The sequence below is a fragment of the Giraffa tippelskirchi genome, chromosome 2, assembly GCF_054371585.1.
Source record: "Giraffa tippelskirchi isolate mGirTip1 chromosome 2, T2T-mGirTip1v1.2.pri, whole genome shotgun sequence".
Lineage (NCBI taxonomy): Eukaryota > Metazoa > Chordata > Mammalia > Artiodactyla > Giraffidae > Giraffa > Giraffa tippelskirchi.
The window spans coordinates 91,280,883-91,299,994 of record NC_137276.1 but is presented as its reverse complement, the minus strand read 5'-3'; the positions used below and the strand labels follow the sequence as shown (position 1 = coordinate 91,299,994).

Below are 19,112 nucleotides of genomic sequence, written 5' to 3'. Positions count from 1 at the left end.
CCCTACTTGAACCACATGGTCCTTGTTTCAGTTTGTTAAATATCAATGTTTCCTCGTACTGTAGACCTTTATACATATTCTTTCCTCTTTTTGGAACATCTCTTGTCTCAGACTCTTTAGATCTCAGTTTGAGCATAAGTTCATTGAGCCTTCTCTGACCTCTTTAGGTAGAACCTACTTATTATACATTCTAATAATACAATGCATCTCTTTGTTGTATAAGTCATCCTACCCTGTTGTGATTATCTGATTGCCTGGCTCCTTCTCCACTCCCCTGCCCCATCCGCCCCTCAAGTTCAGTTGCTTTGCCAAGTCCTATCCAACTGTTTTTTCGACCCCATGGACTGTAGCCCATCAGGCTCCTCTGTCCATGGGATTTCCCAGGCTGGAACCCACTAGAGTGGGTTGCCATTTCCTCCTCCAGGGAATCTTCCTGACCAAGGGATCAAATCTGAATTGCCTGCATTAGCAGGCAGGTTCTTTACCATTGAGCCACTAGGGAAGCCCACTTGGTTTATACTGCATTGCAGTTATGTTTCGGAGAAGGCAATGGCACCCCACTCCAGTACTCTTTTGCCTGGAAAATCCCGTGGATGGAGGAGCCTGGAAGGCTTCAGTCCATGGGGTCGCTAAGAGTCGGACACAACTGAGCTACTTCACTTTCGCTTTTCCCTTTCATGCACTGGAGAAGGAAATGGCAACCCACTCCAGTATTCTTGCCTGGAGAATCCCAGGGATGGCAGAGCCTGGTGGGCTGCCGTCTATGGGGTCGCACAGAGTCGGACACGACTGAAGCGACTTAGCAGCAGCAGCAGTAGCAGCAGTTATGTTTTAGTGATAGGACTTGAGCACGCAAAAGAACATATTACAATAGTATGTGTTTTTAAAGGATGTACCAGATGACCTCGATGGTGCCCCTATTGAGGAAGAGCTGGATGGTGCCCCTCTAGAAGATGTGGATGGAATTCCTATTGATGCTACTCCTATTGATGACCTTGATGGAGTCCCTATAAAGAGCCTTGATGATGATCTTGATGGAGTGCCTTGTAAGTTCAGACTTCAAACTCGTTAAATCTAGCTAATAAGTTTGTTTCCAAATCTCTTCATTTCTGCACATGCTGATGTTTAAAAAGGTTATAATTTCTGAGTAAGATGTCAGTTATTAACTTTTTTCTGTCTTTTATTTTTGATTTTTCAGAATTCACATACCCAGCAATACACTTAAGTGTGCCAAGAAAAGTGTATTCTTTCTGGTCATTTTTTTTTTGGTGAGATAGTCAGCCTCTTAAAATACTAGCAAGTTTTTCCTGTCTTAATTGTCGGGAAACTAGAGGCAAAACCTTATGTTCAGTTGTATGCATAATCCCAAGTACTTTGTTTTATCAATTCTGTTTTTACTGTTAGTTTTCCTAACTTACACTTTGTTTTCCTAGCTGCCTGAAATCATTTTTTGAGTTAAGTATACCTAATGTACCTCTTCAGTACATTTGAACTGTATGTTAAAATACTGAATAATATGAATTTTATGCTTTAAAAAATAATTAGATGAAGGTACTAAAGGGTTTTTTTTACTTCCTCAACTTCTCCATTTGCTTGAAGTAACCATCTCTATGTTCTGGGTGTGTGTTTTATATATACACATATATATTATTTTTACTTAACATTGATATTTAAAAATTAGCCTTCAGATGCAGAGAGTTGGATTAGTCGTAATCGTTATTCTTGACACTAGCATTATTAGTCTGTGTGTGACCTTATTTAGTTTTGCTTTTTAATAATACAGTGAATACTCATGAGCTCTTTAAGTCATCCTCTAGTAGTCAGAGTTAATGGCTCATTTTTCTTCCTTAGTGGATGCAACTGAAGATTCAAAGAAGAATGAGCCTATATTTAAAGTTGCCCCATCAAAATGGGAAGCTGTAGATGAATCTGAATTGGAAGCACAGGGTAAGTTAAAGTACAGTAAATGCAAATCTTTAGAAAAGTGAGTACTTAAAATTTTACTCAACATTGGTGTGTGTGTGTGTGTGTGTGTGTGTAGTTTTCCTTTTGTGTTTTATAACATGTTTCAACCTTAAGACCCAGTATTACCATTTTTTATATTTCTAGTGGCTAAGTTTTCAGTGTAGTTGCTGTTACAGTTTTCTTAGATCCTTCAGTTTGGATGCTTGGAGTAATCAGAAATCACTGAAAACCTTTCAGTTTGAGCCAATCAGTAGAAAATATAGGTGGGATGCCTATTTGGAAATATAGAGGTCAGTTTCAGAAAAACCAAATCAGTGTGTCTCCTATAGTGCTTGATTTATTAGATGCAGTTTAGACATGCCTTTCATACTTGCTTGGACATGTATCCTAGTGTAATTGTTAATTTAGTATTTTGTAGGTTCTAATGAAACAAATCTTAGCATCTAGCACAGAAACGAGGACAGTGTTATTTGTTACTTCCTGAATTTGAATAAAATTATAGTGTAGGTGTGAGGAAAGAAATAGATTTAATACATGGAAATGGCTATTCAAAGAAAAGATAAATGTAGATAACTTCTGTAATATAAGCTTTCAGTTCTAAAGCTAGGCTTCTACTGTGCTGCTGCAAAAATGCTAATTTACCTTATGGAATTACATCCTGTTTTTCCTTCCATTCAGCTGTAACAACTTCTAAATGGGAGTTATTTGACCAGCATGAAGAATCAGAAGAAGAAGAAAATCAAAAGTAAGAATCTAGGTTTCAAATATATTCAGTTTCTTATTGCATATACACTCTCTTTTTCATTAAGAGGTGTACTTGAATAATAGGGAAGAGGAAAACTTAACTCTTAAAAAAGTTTGTTTTAAGAGGATCATTTTTAGTTCTTCATTGTTTTGCTAGTGAGTAAAAAGCTTTTGCTTTCTGGTTTTGATGCATCTGGTTTCACTTTGCTTTTGAGTTTATTTTTCTGTGCTAGGTTATACATTCTCACGTTGTAGTTACTAAATGGTCAACTGCATTTGTTTTAAATCTTTATTCTTTGGGCTCCACAAAAGGGTGATTTTTAAAATGTGAATGGGAAGGTTATGCTCTTTTGAAATGTACATTGCTAAGAAAAATAATGCTTTGCGACCATTCTTTCTGTTATTTAAATGTACACATTTCAGAACTAAGAAAAAAGAAAAAATCACTTACCTTTGTCATATAGAAAATTTATTATAATTTTCAGTTTCATTGGTTGGCACTGAATGCAATAGGAATTCCTGCTCCCAAATTCTGCAAGTTTATGTTGGTAGTTTTTTTTGGTAACACTGGACACCTTTTAAAATCAATGCAAAGGAAGTTAATTATTTTTTTAATAGGGAAAGAGAAGACATCAAGAACACAAAGCAGAGGTTTCTGGGGGTTTTTTTGTTTGTTTTGTTTTCAAATGGAAGAGTAAACAAAAGGAAAAGTCCCTTTGTGTCCCAGCACAATTTAAGCATTTGTATGGATCTAATAAATAGGTATTACTAGTATTTAAAGTTTAAGGAAATATGATTGATAAGCATTTGTGGAAACACAGTTTGATATGATGAAGAAAACTTGTCTACAGTGGTGTCTTTCCAGAAACAGTGTTATCAGAACATGTCAGCAATCATTATAACAACATATTTGTAAAATATAGATGTTGTTGGCTGTCAGAAATACCTGACTGAGGCTGTTGAGAAGTACAGGAATTGGAAACAGTACAACTTGTTTTCATCTTTATGTCTGCAATCCCATCATTAGTTAGCATCTCACTATGGTAGGATCACTGCTTTTTAAAATGAATACCTGTTCATATAAAATAATTAATTTAAGGGAAATAAAGGGTAAAAAAGCCATTGCAGAACTCAGGTATTGTTCAAGTGGTGTTGTTTCTAAGCATACTAATTTTTTGCATTATTTGTTATTTATGTTAATGTTTGAAATGCGAATGCATTTGTGTTGATGGTAATCATACATTCATACAGGGAAGCACAGATCACTATGAGTATAATATATATTTTTTTGCTTTTCCTAGGAGTTCCGAATAAGTCATAATAATAAAAATAACTTTATGAAGGTACAAAATAGGGAAAAAATACTTGATACATTCTGTTTTCTGTTTTTTGAAATTTTCTTGCACCTCACTACTGCTCTCTAGTGGCTGAGTCCAAAAATACCTTTTTACCAAGAAGCTGCTCTTTGACACAAGTAATTATTCTATTTGTGGCAGAAGACTGGTTTAAATATATATGTATATATCACTAGTATTTTGCAGAAAAGTTCGAAATAGTAATTTAATTTCATTTGTAATGAATTCTTTATGGGTTTAGAGTCTTGAATTTCCATCTCTTTAAAAGTAAAAGAACAAGTTGGGGCTGAGATCTGAACCTAGAACTGGTAACTAAGAGCTAAGTCAAAGCCATTTAGAACAGATTGCTCAAGCCTTAGAAAATTTAAATGTAAAGTATATATAGTTTTAAAATCTTCATCTGTAGTGTATGTAGTTCATTTTAAAAGTACTTTAAATGTAAAGTACTTTAAATGTAAAGTATATATAGTACTTTAAATGTAAAGTATATATAGTTTTAAAATCTTCATCTGTAGTGTATGTAGTTCATTTTAAAAGTTCATTTAAAAAATCATTTAAAAATATGATTAGTATTTAGTTTCTAGTTTCCTAGATTCTTCCTCTGTATAAAAATATGTATAAATTTAAAGCATAAATTATATAATGTTTTGCATACTATTCTGTGACCCACATTGTTTTTTTTTTTTTATTGAAGTATCGTGGGTGTTGTTGTTTCATGTCAGTCCCTATGTTTATCTGCTCTGTATTCATCTTGGTTGAAAGCAAGTGTTGAGATAAGTGTATAAGGAAGTTTATCAAGGAACATTTAGAATGGCAAAAAAAATTATTTTGAATTTGTCAATAACACAATTGGTTAAGCACTCTTCATATGTCACACAATTTCATTAACCGTTTTACATCTTTATTGACTGGCTCTTTCCAGAATAATCCTTCAGTAAACATCTGTTTTTACACACACACACACACACACAGTTTAACCACTTAAAAGCATGTGAGGCACTTGTAGAACTATTTTGTACCATAAGACAAGAAATTCTTGTGTTCTAAAAAATTAGCTAAGAACTGTGTTTAGAAAGTTTCTGACAAATTAAGAAATATTATGTAAATTTTAGTTCAGAAAAGAGTTTTGTTTTTTTTTTTAATCTTGGGTTTTGACTTTTTTGTTTTTCTTCCTCATGTAAGTATTGTATTGAGTTATGCCTGTATGTGCTACTAATGATTTGGGGGGCTCTGAGAGTATAAAGTTTGAAAAGTATTTTATTAGTATTCTGCAGATGAGAAATGAAAAGGCAAACAGTATATCCTCTCTTTATTGTTATCTACTTTGCTTAAAATTTCCTCAGTGTGTTTCTTATTAGGTTCTAAAATAATTAAAATTTTATTTGGAAGGAATATGGTTATAATTGTTTTTATATTGTTACAAATAGTTGTAAATATATACTGAAAGACTCCTTATTCATGGTAGAGTGTTAGTATCCAAATACCAACATATAAGGGCTTATTGGTTCAAATACTAAAGAGAAAATGACATATTTTCTAGGGTATGCCAGTAATCATGTTCTTATCATCATATTGTTTATGAGGATTTTTGTTTCAATATACATAAACATTTCTGAGTTAGTTTGTACATAGAACACTTGTTTTGCTCAAATTTAAAATTTAACACTCACAAAGCCCAGTCTTGGAGCATACAACCTTTTTCTTTTTTTTAAGTCACTTCATTCTTTGTATTTGAAGAACATTGAAGAACACTTGTTAATCCTATTCTGGCCATGATGAGCAGCTTGTCATAGTTGCTTGTCTGTTTTCACTAGATTGCTTCTGGAAGAACAGGAGAATTTTTCTTATTTGTATCCTTAGCTGTGGTAGTTAGTTTTTCATTTTCTTTTTATCTGACATACCAATCCAACTTTCATAATCAACTATGACATGAAGTAATATGTGCTAATATTTTAAATTAATATATTTTATTCTTAGGGTTATATGTTAATCATTAATAGATAAGGCCTTTGCTGCTGTGTTGACTGCTTCATAGAAACTGACTCAAACTCATTTATTTTCTAGTTTATAGACTCTACTGAAGGAGGGTAAACATTTGGCTTTTTAAACGTTAACCATAATAAAATTACTGAACTACAAAGAGTACAGAAATCATTGATTATTCATTTCATTTAACTGCTGCATCGAAGGTTTCTGGCAGAAAAAAGCATAAAAATAACATTAACATAAGCAGAATTTGTAGAAGTGTGATTATGTTGAAGCACAAATTTTTTCTGTGGAAGAAACATAAGAGTTTTATAAAATTGTCTATTATTTTGTAAAGAATGTTTTAATGATGAATTGTCCTCTTATGTTTTGTTAACATTACTTAAGCTCTAAGGCAATGAAAAATCAAAAAGGCCAATACTCTAAAATGTAACTTTTTTTCCTTGTTGCCTTGACATACAATATATTCTGTTTATTTCCAAAGTCAAGAAGAAGAAAGTGAAGATGAAGAAGATACTCAAAGTTCTAAATCTGAAGAACATCATTTGTACTCTAATCCAATCAAAGAAGAAATGACTGAGTCCAAGTTCTCTAAGTACTCTGAAATGAGTGAGGAAAAACGAGCTAAACTCCGTGAAATCGAGGTTGGTATTGCATTGAAGGTTAAACTACACTGTACCTTCTTCCACCTTCTCCACCAAACTGTGCTTCTCTTGGCATCACACCTTGGTCCATATTGTTCCCTCTCTGTTTGGAACCTTCATATCTGCTATCTTCCTTCAGGCCTCTTAATTCAAGCACCTCTTCTGTCTTAGTACCCTTTTCTTAACCTTCTGGATTTGCTTACTTCTCTGTATCTATTATGAGTTTACATATATTATGTTGTGTATATTTGTTTTTTTTCCCTTGCTTGCTTGTTTAATGTCTGTATCCCCCTCTAGGCTGTGATTTCTGTGAGGATGAGGGACCCTTCACATGTCTGTTGTCTGTTCGTGATTGTATCTTCAGTGCCTGGCACATAGGAGACCATCTGCAGATATTGATATAATAGATTATATCTCACCTTATGAGATCCATCATATTTTGAGCATACATAGTATGTAATAAAAGTGAAATCTTTCCTGGCACATTCAAATTATGTATGCATTGTATTTAATAGGCTGAAAATTTTTAAGTGTCTGCACAAGTGATGGGGAGAGAGTAGACATTGGGGCTTAACAATAAGAAGGGAAAGTCCAAACTCTCAAGACTTCTCTGTCTCCATGCCCTTTCATTTTGTAATGTCTTTTTTTAAATTTCCAAAGGTATTCAGACTTGTCAGTGAGGGGAGGGTTTTGTAATGGAGCCTTTCTTATTTCTTGCCCCCAGATGATGAAACATTCCCAGTAAATGTTAGCAGTAGTGTAGCAGTCAGTCCAGAATCTCAAAAGTGTACATGAGAGTGAATTGTAATACTATTTAACTATTGTAATACTATTTAACAGTATTTTATATGCTTACTGTGTGTCGGTGCTTTTCCTTTTATTAACTTATAATACCTATGGGTGTTGTAATTTTATTTTTATTTATATGTATTTTTCGTTGCGCTGGGTCTTTGTTGCTGCATGGACTTTGTCTAGCGGTGGTGCACGGGCTTCTTATTGCCGTTGCTTCTCTTTTTGAGAAGAAGCACAGGCTGTCGGTGTGCAGGCTTCAGTAGTTGCAGCACATGGGTTCAGAGCACAGGCTCAGTGGTTGTGGTGCATAGGCTTAGTTGCTCCCGCATTGAACCTGTGTCTCTTGCATTGGTGGGTGGATTCTTTACCACAGTTGTAAGTAGAGAGGATTTTCAGAATTAGTAAGTTGATTTATTTTTCCTGAGATATATTCATATACATTCTTTATAAAATTTTCAGGAAAATAAGATGTTGTGTTATCTCAGTGAATGCACTCACCTGTGGACCTTTTTCAAGCTGCTCATGACCCTTCTTAACTCAGAACTCCTCCCAGTCTTACTGAACTCTGCCTCACTGACCTGATAGAAGCACTGGAGTAGAAACAAAGACTGAGTTCAATTTTTTAAAAAATGTATTTTCTTGATAATTGAACTGTCTTACAAATACCAAAATAGACTGTTTCTCAATGTTCTGTTTTCCTCTTAACTTGAAAGAAAACCATGTGATTTAACTTTTTGGTTAATTTGGATGATTCTACACTGTATATGTATGTATATGTGCTGTACATGCATGTACATACACCAACACACCTTATATATGTATATATGTATCTTTTTTCTCCCCCTATTTTATATGCTCTTTGATAATGTGGCCTCTCTTTGCTAGATACTCGGTGATTGTCTTTCTTGCTCTCATAGTGGCTACCTTCTCACAATTTACTTAACTCTTTTGGGATTTGGATGGTGAGCCGAATCTAGTTTTAAAATGTAGATCTTGGCTTTGTTTTAAAATTATCTATTCTTTTCCCTTATTTACTCTGAGATTTAGTCAAGTGGAGTAAGGGTCCACAACTGGTGGCCATGAGGGCTCATGAGCTTTATTCATGTACTGTCCCTTCTCTGCCCCTAAATTTGAATGTCAGTTTCTGAATTTAGAATTCATTGAATACCTTTTTATTGATGATCCCTTAAATGAAGAATAAAATTCTAATTAGTTTTATTATATACTACAATATATATAGTATGTGTATAAGAAAGTGAAAAAATGGAAGTGTTAGTTGCTCAGTCGTGTCCAACTCTTTGCGACCCCATGGACTGTAGCCTGCCAGGCTCCCTCTGTCCATGGAATTCTCCAGGCAGGAATACTAAAGTGGGTAGACATTCCCTCCTTCAGGATATCTTCCCTAACCAAGGATTGAACCCATATCTCCTGCTTGGCAGGCAGACTCGACCATCTGAGCAGTTTTTCTTTTTAAAAGCTCTTCTTGTCCCCAAATGTATTGTAACAAAGATGTCTATGGCTGAACCTTTTTTATCATGGAATTAATAAAAACTAAAGATTTATGTTATAAAATATTAACATTTTCTGCAAAGCACTTAGAAAATACGCAGCCATGTGATCTTACAGTGTTTACTGGAAGCAAGTTTGTAATCTTTCAGATTCTGCTTCAAACAGTGCCTGGGCCGGAGTTATCTTTTCTTACTCTGCGGTTGTTTCCATTTCTACCAGTAAGAGTTGGAGGAGAGGAACACTAGGTGGGGAGCCAGGTGAAGCATCGTCTTTGTTGCTGAAGTAGAAAGATCCCTTTTCTGCCCTAACCCCTGAGGAAAGAGTGAATAGTTGAAGGGAAAGGTGATATACTTGAAATGGCCAACAAACCATTGCACGGGCTATTCTCTTTTGAGTTGGGACCCTTTGTGGCCTCTTCTCTGGGCACCCTGGACTTATGTTTGTGCCTGAGTTAGGCCACATCAGCAGGAACTGTAACTAGGGATTGTATAATGATTTTTCAAAAGGCACTCTAGGGATGCCTTTCACCTGAGTAACATTCAGGTTGTTTGACTCTTAGCTTGCTTAACTTTTAAACTGATTTGCCACAAATACGTTCTCTGAAACAGCTGTTTTAGGCATGGGAGGCTTCACACAGCGATGAACTCGAACACTTGCGTTCCCCCCCCCAACCCCCCCACCTTCTTTTACTTTACATCTTACTATCTTTTTAAATGTAGTTGTTAACACACACACACACACACACACACACACACACAAAATGCAAGGACTTTTTGATAGTTTTAAGCAAAGAGAAGAGAACCTCAAAGCTCTGATTATAAATGATCCTGATAATAGAAGTAGAATTAGGTAGAAAAGGGACAAAAATCAGGAAACTTAATGTTCATGAAGTAAAACATAGTGACAATACTACTTTGAATGAAAGTTATGGCTTGTTTCCAGTCTACTGGAAAGCCGCATTGGTAGTGAAGGAAAAAACCTAAAAGAGGTCTTGTTTTTTTAAATACAAGTAAAATAGTAGCATTTAAAGGGCATAACTGTATGAAATAAAATAGGTTAAGAAGTTTGCATCTGTAATAATTGCATCAGATAAGTGTGTTCCCTCTCACCGCCTGAAGTGAAACAAGATTTTACAGGTTTGGGACTGCAGTCCTGTGGTACCATCCAGGATCATCTAAGTCTTCGTGCTATTCACTGTATATTTGACTTCCCTTAGTTCACTCACAATCACAGTGCACACACACATAGGTAAAATCAGCTAGCAAACTATTGATAAACTATAGGTGGTCTACATTCCTTTGCAAATAATGCTGTAGTGAATACTTTTGTACAAAAAACTTTGCTCATATATGAATAAATTATAAGAAATGGAATTGGAAATTTTTCTGTTTTCTTTTAAATCACTATATACTTAGTGTCTTTAAAAGTACGTTTTGAATATGGTTTAACCTTTTCTGGGTGTCTTGATGCCGAGTGATTAGACTCTCCTGTAAACAGAGTGAAACTTCACTTTAAGCTACAGCTTTATGAGCTATAACCAGAATGCTGCTCTCTTTGATTGCTTTAATAGTTGTTTATCCCCTATGTTCTGCTGACTGTCTTATCTTGCTGGAAGTTATGCTTACCTTTAACAACATTACCTTTCTAATTTGGGGTACCAGATACCAAATTTATTCTCATCATATCAAAGAATAGGTACGTTCTCAAGGGCATGAAGCACAGGTCTTGGTTTTCAAGTCATCTTGTGTGGCTGTGCAGAGAGCATGTGGGCCCATGCCTGATCACTTGAATTCTGCATAGTTGGGCTTGTCTGACAAGTGGCCTTCAGATTAGGGAGTTATATACACTGATGTTATGTTTTGACTGAATCCTAGTCAGTTGCTGTATGGTTTTATGTTTTATGTTGCTATTTTTATGTTTTTCCTTCTTACACATGTTTCAAAGAAGAAAATATTTTTTTTAAAGGAGCAAAGCACTGCTTGAGAAGCTATAATGATAAAAAGATTTATTTTAAAAATGTCTTATTTCACAGCTCAAAGTTATGAAGTTTCAAGATGAACTGGAATCTGGAAAAAGACCTAAAAAAGCAGGCCAGAGCTTTCAGGAACAAGTAGAACACTACAGAGATAAACTTCTTCAGCGAGTAAGGAATAAGTATACGCAATTACGCATTTTTCAGTTATTTGTTTGACTGCCTATAATACTGAGATATTGGTGTATTTAAGGAAGAGAATATTTCAGATTATATCATTTATATAAATGCTGAATACTGATAGATAATTAGGAACATTTGGAATTTGATGTTTTATAGTTAGTTCACCTTGGAAAACAGTTTCAGAACAATACTATGCTCTTTTATTCTGGATCCTTGTGGAGCATGACATCCTGTTAAGGACGCACTTTCAGAACTGGATGGTCCTTTAGAAAGAGTCACATTTGTGACCAACAACCCTAAGTAGTGTAGGGTCATCACAAAAGATGTGTAGGGATATACAGGGAATTTTAACACAAGGAAGCTCACAGAATGGTTGTGAAAGAACCCAGGAATTTTACTGATTGGTACTGTTATTAATTTTTACCTACATCTTGACTGTCATTACAAAAAAAGATGATGGAGAGAAATAGCAACAACTAGAAGGGAACTTAAAGTCATCCGAAGCTATTCATGTTGATGTGAGCAGTGGTGTGGTAAAGCAGCTGTGGTGCTGCACAGCATGTGGACTCCTGGTGCTACTCTGCTGTGCATGCCTGGGCACATCACTGAAACCTGCTTTTACTCAGTGAAACTGGGTTAATGATCCAGTTTTTGCAGGGTTGTGAATTAGATGATTGTGGATGTGTGTGTTGAGTCACTTCAGCTGTGTCCAACTCTTTGTGATCCCATGGAATGTAGCCCACCAGGCTCCTCTGTCCATAGGGATTCTCTAGGCAAAAATACTGGAGTGGGTTGCCATGCCCTCCTATGGGGGATCGTCTTGACCCAGGGTTTGAACCTGCATCTTTTGTGTCTCCTGCATTGGTAGGCAGATTTTTTACCACTAGCACTACACATGCAAAGAATTAAATAATAGTTAGCATTAATTTTTATTATTGAAATGTTTAAAATATCATAAGTGAACTGTAGTCTGATTCCTGTGAAGTATCAATCAGGAAAATGTAACCTGCAGATCACCAGAGGAAGTTGATTCCTTCAACATCACTTTGTAAATTTGTCCTCAGAAGTTGTATTTGGAAAAAAGATACATGAGATTAAAAAAAGAAAAGATGTTATATATCTGAACCCTGTGAGTCCCTTTGGGGATGGTGGCAGGTGTTTGATTTGCATGGAAGGCTGCACCTTGAGGTGCCCACTGGCCCTGATGTAGTAACATGATTATTACCATTTTAGTCTCCTTGCACTCCATGTTTATAATTGGAAGAAAGAATGTGTTTTTTTGAAGGCATAGGCCAGGGGTCAGCAGACTATGACCATCACTTCAGATTTGTAAGTAAACTTACTAGAACACAGCCATGCCTCTTCAGTTATTATCTATGTATTATCTATAGTAGCTTTTGGACTACGGTTATAGAGTTGACAGACTGTAGCCCACAAAGCAGAAAATATTTACTACCTGGCCCTTTACAGAAAACATTTGCCAGCATCTGGTATGGGCTTTTTATCAGATATCAGTTAGCTTTCTTGATGCATACAAATCATAGAGAAATGTAATTGTTTTGTTTTGTTTTTTAATTCTTGTTTTTGAAGAGCTCAGTTGGTTTTGTGGGTTCATTGTCGGTAGCCACTCCCTTAATTATCAATAGCAGTCATAATTTCAAGTGAGAAGTGGCAGTTGTAGCAGTTGGGGATAAGCAAATAAGTAATTTTTCTGGTTTATGTAATTATATAGTCATGTCAATTTGTACTTTTATAAATTAGGGTTTATAATTTATTAATTTGTACTTTTATAAATTTCCAATATGATTGATACTTGTTTCCCACTGTTAATAATAAGACTTTTTGCTAGACATTTATTGTGAATAGGTCTTTCTCCTTTTTAGTATATTACTTTAATAAGTGCTTTCCTTTGATTAAATCAACTTGCTGTGCCATTAGAATCACTATTGACAATTTTATTGTAATCTGAGATGGAAAGGTCATCATATTGTTTTTCCAATTTGTTTATTTTAAGTGAAGGGACAGCACTCTTAAGAGCCCTGACTCTAGAGCTTTGGCTCAGATCCTGACTTCATTCCTGTATGACCTTAGGCATGGCACTGAGCCTTTCTAAGGCTCATTTTTCATGTTTTGAATGAGGATAATACTATTCATAGGCATGTTTTAAAGAATTACATGCAGTGGTATATGGAAAGTTGTTCATTAATTGCTTGGCCTATGGTAGGCATTCAGAAAATACTTAGCCACTGTTGCTGGTATCATTATTATCATCCAGTGTAAGTAGAGGAGTAGAAGAAATGACTGGCTTTCCAGAAGAGTAGGTATACCTTCAGTAGTAGTTTAATAAATAGTTAACTAGAAGGGAAAATATTATTATGTAAATGAGATTAACCAGATTGGTGTTTTTTAATGACTAAATACTTATTTAAAAAAAAAAAAACAGGAGAAAGAGAAGGAATTAGAAAGAGAACGAGAAAGAGATAAGAAGGATAAAGAAAAATTGGAATCTCGATCCAAAGACAAGAAGGAGAAAGATGAATGTACTCCAACAAGGAAAGAAAGGTATAACATTTCTCATTTAATGCTTATGCTGGCTTTAGGATTTGGAATCGTGTTTCATTTTGTAATATTTTCATCACTGATACCAATAGATTGGAAAAGTATTTTTTTTGTGTGTGATAAACGTGTTTGGCTTCTGCCTGCAGAAGGCAGAATTAGCTGAGCAAAGGGGCATTTGGCACTTGGCTTAGTTACGTGGGACATCATCCCTTTACATGGTTCATAAGGTACCTTAGCCTTAGTTCAGGGCAAGAATTCAGTTACAGTATTAGGTATCGAACCTAAGGCTTAAATAACTAAGCAGCTTGCTAGATCTTACCTTTTGCCTCCAATATAAGCTTTTCTTCTGTGCTGAGGCTGCTACCTGTAAACTTGAGTCTCCCAGTCCTGTTTGTTAAGGGAGATTGTGTACTTAGGCTGTAGGGACTTGGTCCTCACTTTAAGTCTTCATTCTAATCAAAATCATTTCTCTTGTAGTTTTTATTTCTTACTTTCACAGTTCCTAAATCTCTGATTAGTAGAGAAAGTTACTTTAGAATTGAGATTTTCCTAATAAAAACCAAGCAAATGCAAATTTAAAAATTTTGGCTTAGTCACTCTTCATATAGTACAAGATAACATGGTTATACTAATTGGTAAAGTAGTAAATCCATCACTTTTTTGTCATTATTATTTTGATATAATTTCAGATTTATAGAAAAGTTACAGGAATGCTATGAAGAATTCCCAGATATTTCACCGTCATTCCCCCAGTGTTAAAGTATTTCTCCTTTTGCTTTATTTTCTTCTTCCTCTTCCTTTCTCCCCTCACCCCCAATCATTTAAGAATAACTTGCTTACATGATGCCCCATTTTCATACTTAACCACAGTAGAAGTTTCCAGATGGAACAAAGAAAAATTTCAAGAGCAGGAAATAACATTTAAAAAAAACACTATTATCTAATCAGAGACCTTGATGGAATTTTGTCCATTGTTCCAATAATCTCTCTTAGAGCAGAGAAAAATCCAGTTTAGTTGAATTCAGTTTTTGTTGTAGATCAGCCTGTCTTTAAGATTTTTTTGTTCTTAGTATAAAAGGCTTTGAATGTTGTTGGAAAATAACATTAATAAGGTTAGTGAAAATAAAGATAGTGTAAACTGATAGGAGTTAAAAGCTAATTTAGTAAAAGGAAAATGATATACCTGATCCTTTGCTCACTTATGGGATGTTTTGGGGGCTTTGTTCCATAGGAAAAGGCGACACAGTACATCCCCTAGCCCATCTCGCAGTAGCAGTGGTAGACGAGTGAAATCCCCATCACCAAAATCGGAGCGATCAGAGCGTTCAGAAAGATCTCATAAAGAGAGCTCACGGTCCAGGTCATCTCACAAAGATTCTCCTAGAGATGTTAGCAAAAAGGCCAAAAGGTAAACGCAAGTCATTTTTTGTAATATTTCAAATGCCAGTTTCCTTGTCATTCCACCAGCTTTTGAAAATAATTTGTTTGGCAGCCATTTTTGAAAGTATTTTAGAAAACCAAATAGATACACTTTCATTTTAGATTCTTCCTTCCCATCTCCCCACCCCAGTCTTCTCATGACTAAAGCACAAGAAAGCTTCCAACACGTAAAGACCAGCCAGGAATTTTAAACATCAGTTGTCTGTGGAGTAGGAGTAGCTGCTTTTCTTTCCTTTCTGTTCTTTAGTTTCTATAGAATATTCTTTGGTTTTTGTCAAGGCTGAAAGAAAAATAAATGTTCCCTCCCCACCCAGCAGTAATCTTATTAGCAAGTTCTTGGGTAGACTTGTGGACATAAATACCATAGATTGTATTTCTTCAGCGTTTAATTTAGTGTGTTCTATACCTTTTTCCCTCCAAGTTCCAGAAAGGTGGTTCAGAAGTGTTTTGTTTATCTGGGTGTTTTATAGAGTTTTCCTGAGAGCTGAAACTGCTTTTTATCCTAAAATGTTTTTATTGTAACCATTTTTTAGTAAAATTTTTCTGTAACAGATAACTCTTTTTTCTGAATGGTACTTGTGCATATATTGTATATATACATTCATGAAAATTATAATTATTTGTTTTGGTAATTTTAATGCATAGCACTTACAGAGTGCTGTCTTAAAAGATTCCCTTGAAATTGCAATGGTTGGTGCTTTTCCTCTCAAGAAGATAGGCTGCAAAGCCTCTGCGTTCAAAAGTTTTGTGAATGATGTTGGATGCCATTTTGAACTTCAGCTTATATAATCTGGGGAGCTTGTTAAAATGCAGATTTCGAGAGTTTGATTCAGTAGAGCAGTGGTAGGGCTCTGGAGTCCGTCTTGGCATGCATGCTACCGATGATCACTGATGTGATGCAGGGGAAGTACAGAATTTGTGTGTGTGTGTGTGAGTGTGTGCATACAGTAGGCACAGTATAAATTTGGAAAGTTTACAGCCTTTTTTATTTCAGTGACTTTCATTGTGCCCTGTTAAAGATCATTTTAGATAATTTAAGGATGGTTTGTTTTGATCATGTGAGTACTTTGGTTAAATTGTTTTTGTTTGTTTCCTCAGATCTCCATCTGGTTCAAGGACACCTAAAAGATCTAGGCGATCACGGTCTAGATCCCCTAAAAAATCAGGGAAGAAATCCAGATCCCAGTCCCGATCTCCACACAGGTCTCATAAAAAGTCAAAGAAAAACAAACACTGACATAAATTTTTAAGACGCTGTCACTTATTGGAAATGCGATTTTGTTTTGTGCCTGAACGGTCTGTTTTTTTAAAAAAACAAAAAACAAAAAATCTAATGAAAGAGCATTCCTGGGGTTTTTATTTGTTTGTGAATGCATGTGTAAACTCATAAGTAACTGCATCTGTAGACCTGTTGTTGTTTTATATTGTATAAATTACTTTTGTTGTGGCTGTTTCTCAAGATGAAATTTTTGTTGTGCTAATGAATTTATCAGAAATGTGTATAATGGATCTGCTGGCAGTAGTAGTATTTTGTTTTAGGATGTTGTGACTTAGAAAAAGTAATACAGATGTCTTCTCCCCTTTTGTAGCTTTGACAATTTGAATTAGATTTCAAATAAAATCTGAACAGAAAACTTTAATGTTGTTTTTTTGCCCTATTGATGACATCAAGTCCCTTAAAATCTTCCTAAGTGAGTTTAGCACTTCCGTTGTGTTTCTTACACGTAATGCACTTTACAATTTTCACTTTTCAAGTAGCTCAAGTTTTGTATTTACTAAGATGACTGTCGAAATTTAGGGACCCAAGACTCATATTTGGTAGGCTTGCCAACCAATTTCTTGGGTAATGTTCCCTTGGGTAATACTAGTACCCAGAGTTCAAAAGACTAGGCAGATAATCGTGGTCTTTTGTTAATGGTATGCCTGGCTAAAATCTCTTTTTTTCAAAGAAGCAATATGATTTCAATCCACTTAACCCATGTCCTGAGCAACTACTTATTTTCAGGGAAAAATTAAATTTCCATCTTTTGATTTAATTTTCTATCATTAGAAAAATTTATTTAAAAGAATTTAACAGTAATTGGCCATAGAATTTTTTTTTTATGAAGGTTGCCCTTTTATAGCCCTCTGTAGGTTCTGTTTCAAACACTGGTATCAGAATATTTCTACAAGGTTCTGTTTAAAGCACCTTCATTGGTTTTTTTGTTTTTAAAGGATTTAGTTTTAGTTTTAGCTTTCAAGTAGAATTTTAAAATGATATAAATTTTTACAAAATATAACATTCAATGGTTTGTAAATTAAAGATGCAAAAAGTTGATTTAAACCATTTTCAGAGTTGAAATCTGTTGTACCGTGGGGATAAATTACAGTGTGAGGAAGACATAAGAAAACTTATGTAATGTTGAACATAATATTGCTATAATGTAATAAAGGGTCACATAGACTTGAACTGACACTACTGTTTGTGAACCTTGCTTTCAGTTTTTCATTTAGGCACTTTTTACAGTGATTTGATGGTTTTTTCCCTTCTTCATAGAGTACCAGTTCTAATAACAGATTGTTGTGAGTTAGCTTGTTTTTTAAAAGTATCTTTTCAAGTTGTTGTACTTGGGCTTGCCTAGTCACAAAATTAAAAACCTGTACTCATGATTTGAAGAGTAGGAATATTATCTGAGCAGTGAGGCATGTTATTTCCAAACTGGGCAAACCTACAGAAGCTGTAGAAATGTGCCAAATTATTTTACTTAGTGGTTCTTAACAACATGCACTATTCCTTGAAAGTTATTTCCTTATCATTCACTCTCTTGTTTGTCCATATTGGTAGGCATTTAGTTAATTACTAAATGTTGCTTAGAATAATTAAACATGAACATTTGGTGCTGGTTTCTAAAAACCTACAAATATAGCCATTTTTAAAGAACGTGTTTTTCTCCCTTGTTCACTGCCTAGGAGAATGGAATTTTATATAATTACCTTTGCAGAAATAAGGATAAGGTTGAGTTACAGGTGATTGTGGGCATTCCATCATTCATTGGTATCTAGTATAGGCTTAGAAATGATTAGTCAGGAAGTGATTTTGCCAGTCAAGTTGCAAGTTATGCTTATTTTTCTCTCTCTTAAAAAAGCCTGGAGAAGCAGGAGTGAGTAGATATTGTTAGGTCAGTTTTGAGTGCTTATTTGTAGTATTTTTTTCTACTGCAGTAGAATTTAGCAATTCTTTTAATCTGCATCTAGATGTGTAATGAACATGATTTATCTTATGGAGTGGGTAAGACTGACTTCCTTTTGGGTGATGGATGGGGATTCTGTAGGCTTGATAGAATATGTATTCTGTGAAGCTTGCTCGTGTTCATATTAGATTGTACTGGATTTTTTTTTTTCCTGGAATTGCAAGTGGTATTGTTAGATAATTTCCAGCCTTACTTAATGAGAAAATATCCAGAGTGTGTTTAATTCTCTATGGATTCAGTGAAAGCTTAATGGTCAGAAATTGGTGAATTGAGGGGGGAGGGGGAGATATTCTACCATATTTTTATAAGAGCATAGTATTCATTGTTTCTTGTCTAAAGAACACTTAATTAGATAGCAAAATTTCTGCAGGTTCGTTAAAGTGTTTGTAGGCATGGCTGTCCGGTTATAGGAAATGTCCTGTTCCAGTTCTATGACATGTCTGTCCTCCCCAACAGCTACATGTAGGAGGAAATCCTTGATTATCAGGGTGTGGCTTAAACCCTTCCCCTCCAACACAGGGATTCCTTACTAGGTTAGTACCATTTAATCTCTCTCTTTAACAGGTGAGAGAAAGTAAAAAAAATGGTCATTTATTTCTTATCAAAGAGAGGCCTAAGGTTGAAAAGAATCATGTCTGTGAATCTTTTCTTTGATTTTGTATTTTCTTCTTACTGTTAGTAGGTGTATAGGCACTTCTGAACTGTGACATGTTGAGAAGTTAGAGATTAAAGA

At 34.9% G+C, this 19,112-nt stretch overlaps 1 protein-coding gene across 23 annotated transcripts in view; it reads left to right on the top strand.

The window, feature by feature from the left end:
• Positions 1-16,783, top strand: part of U2SURP (U2 snRNP associated SURP domain containing) — a 48,608-nt gene extending 31,825 nt beyond the window's left edge. For 17 of the 23 annotated variants that reach the window (XM_081569513.1, XM_081569496.1, XM_081569497.1 and 14 more), the window contains 8 exons: positions 890-1,046; positions 1,852-1,947; positions 2,644-2,710; positions 6,535-6,694; positions 11,028-11,138; positions 13,594-13,712; positions 14,941-15,117; positions 16,248-16,783. In XM_081569513.1, the coding sequence (XP_081425639.1) occupies positions 890-1,046; positions 1,852-1,947; positions 2,644-2,710; positions 6,535-6,694; positions 11,028-11,138; positions 13,594-13,712; positions 14,941-15,117; positions 16,248-16,386 (1,026 nt within the window). In that variant the 3' untranslated portion in view covers positions 16,387-16,783. The remainder of the gene's footprint in view (positions 1-889; positions 1,047-1,851; positions 1,948-2,643; positions 2,711-6,534; positions 6,695-11,027; positions 11,139-13,593; positions 13,713-14,940; positions 15,118-16,247) is intronic. The other 6 variants (XM_081569503.1, XM_081569502.1, XM_081569500.1 and 3 more) reach the window with 1 other exon arrangement.
• The last annotated feature ends 2,329 nt before the right edge of the window (positions 16,784-19,112 follow it).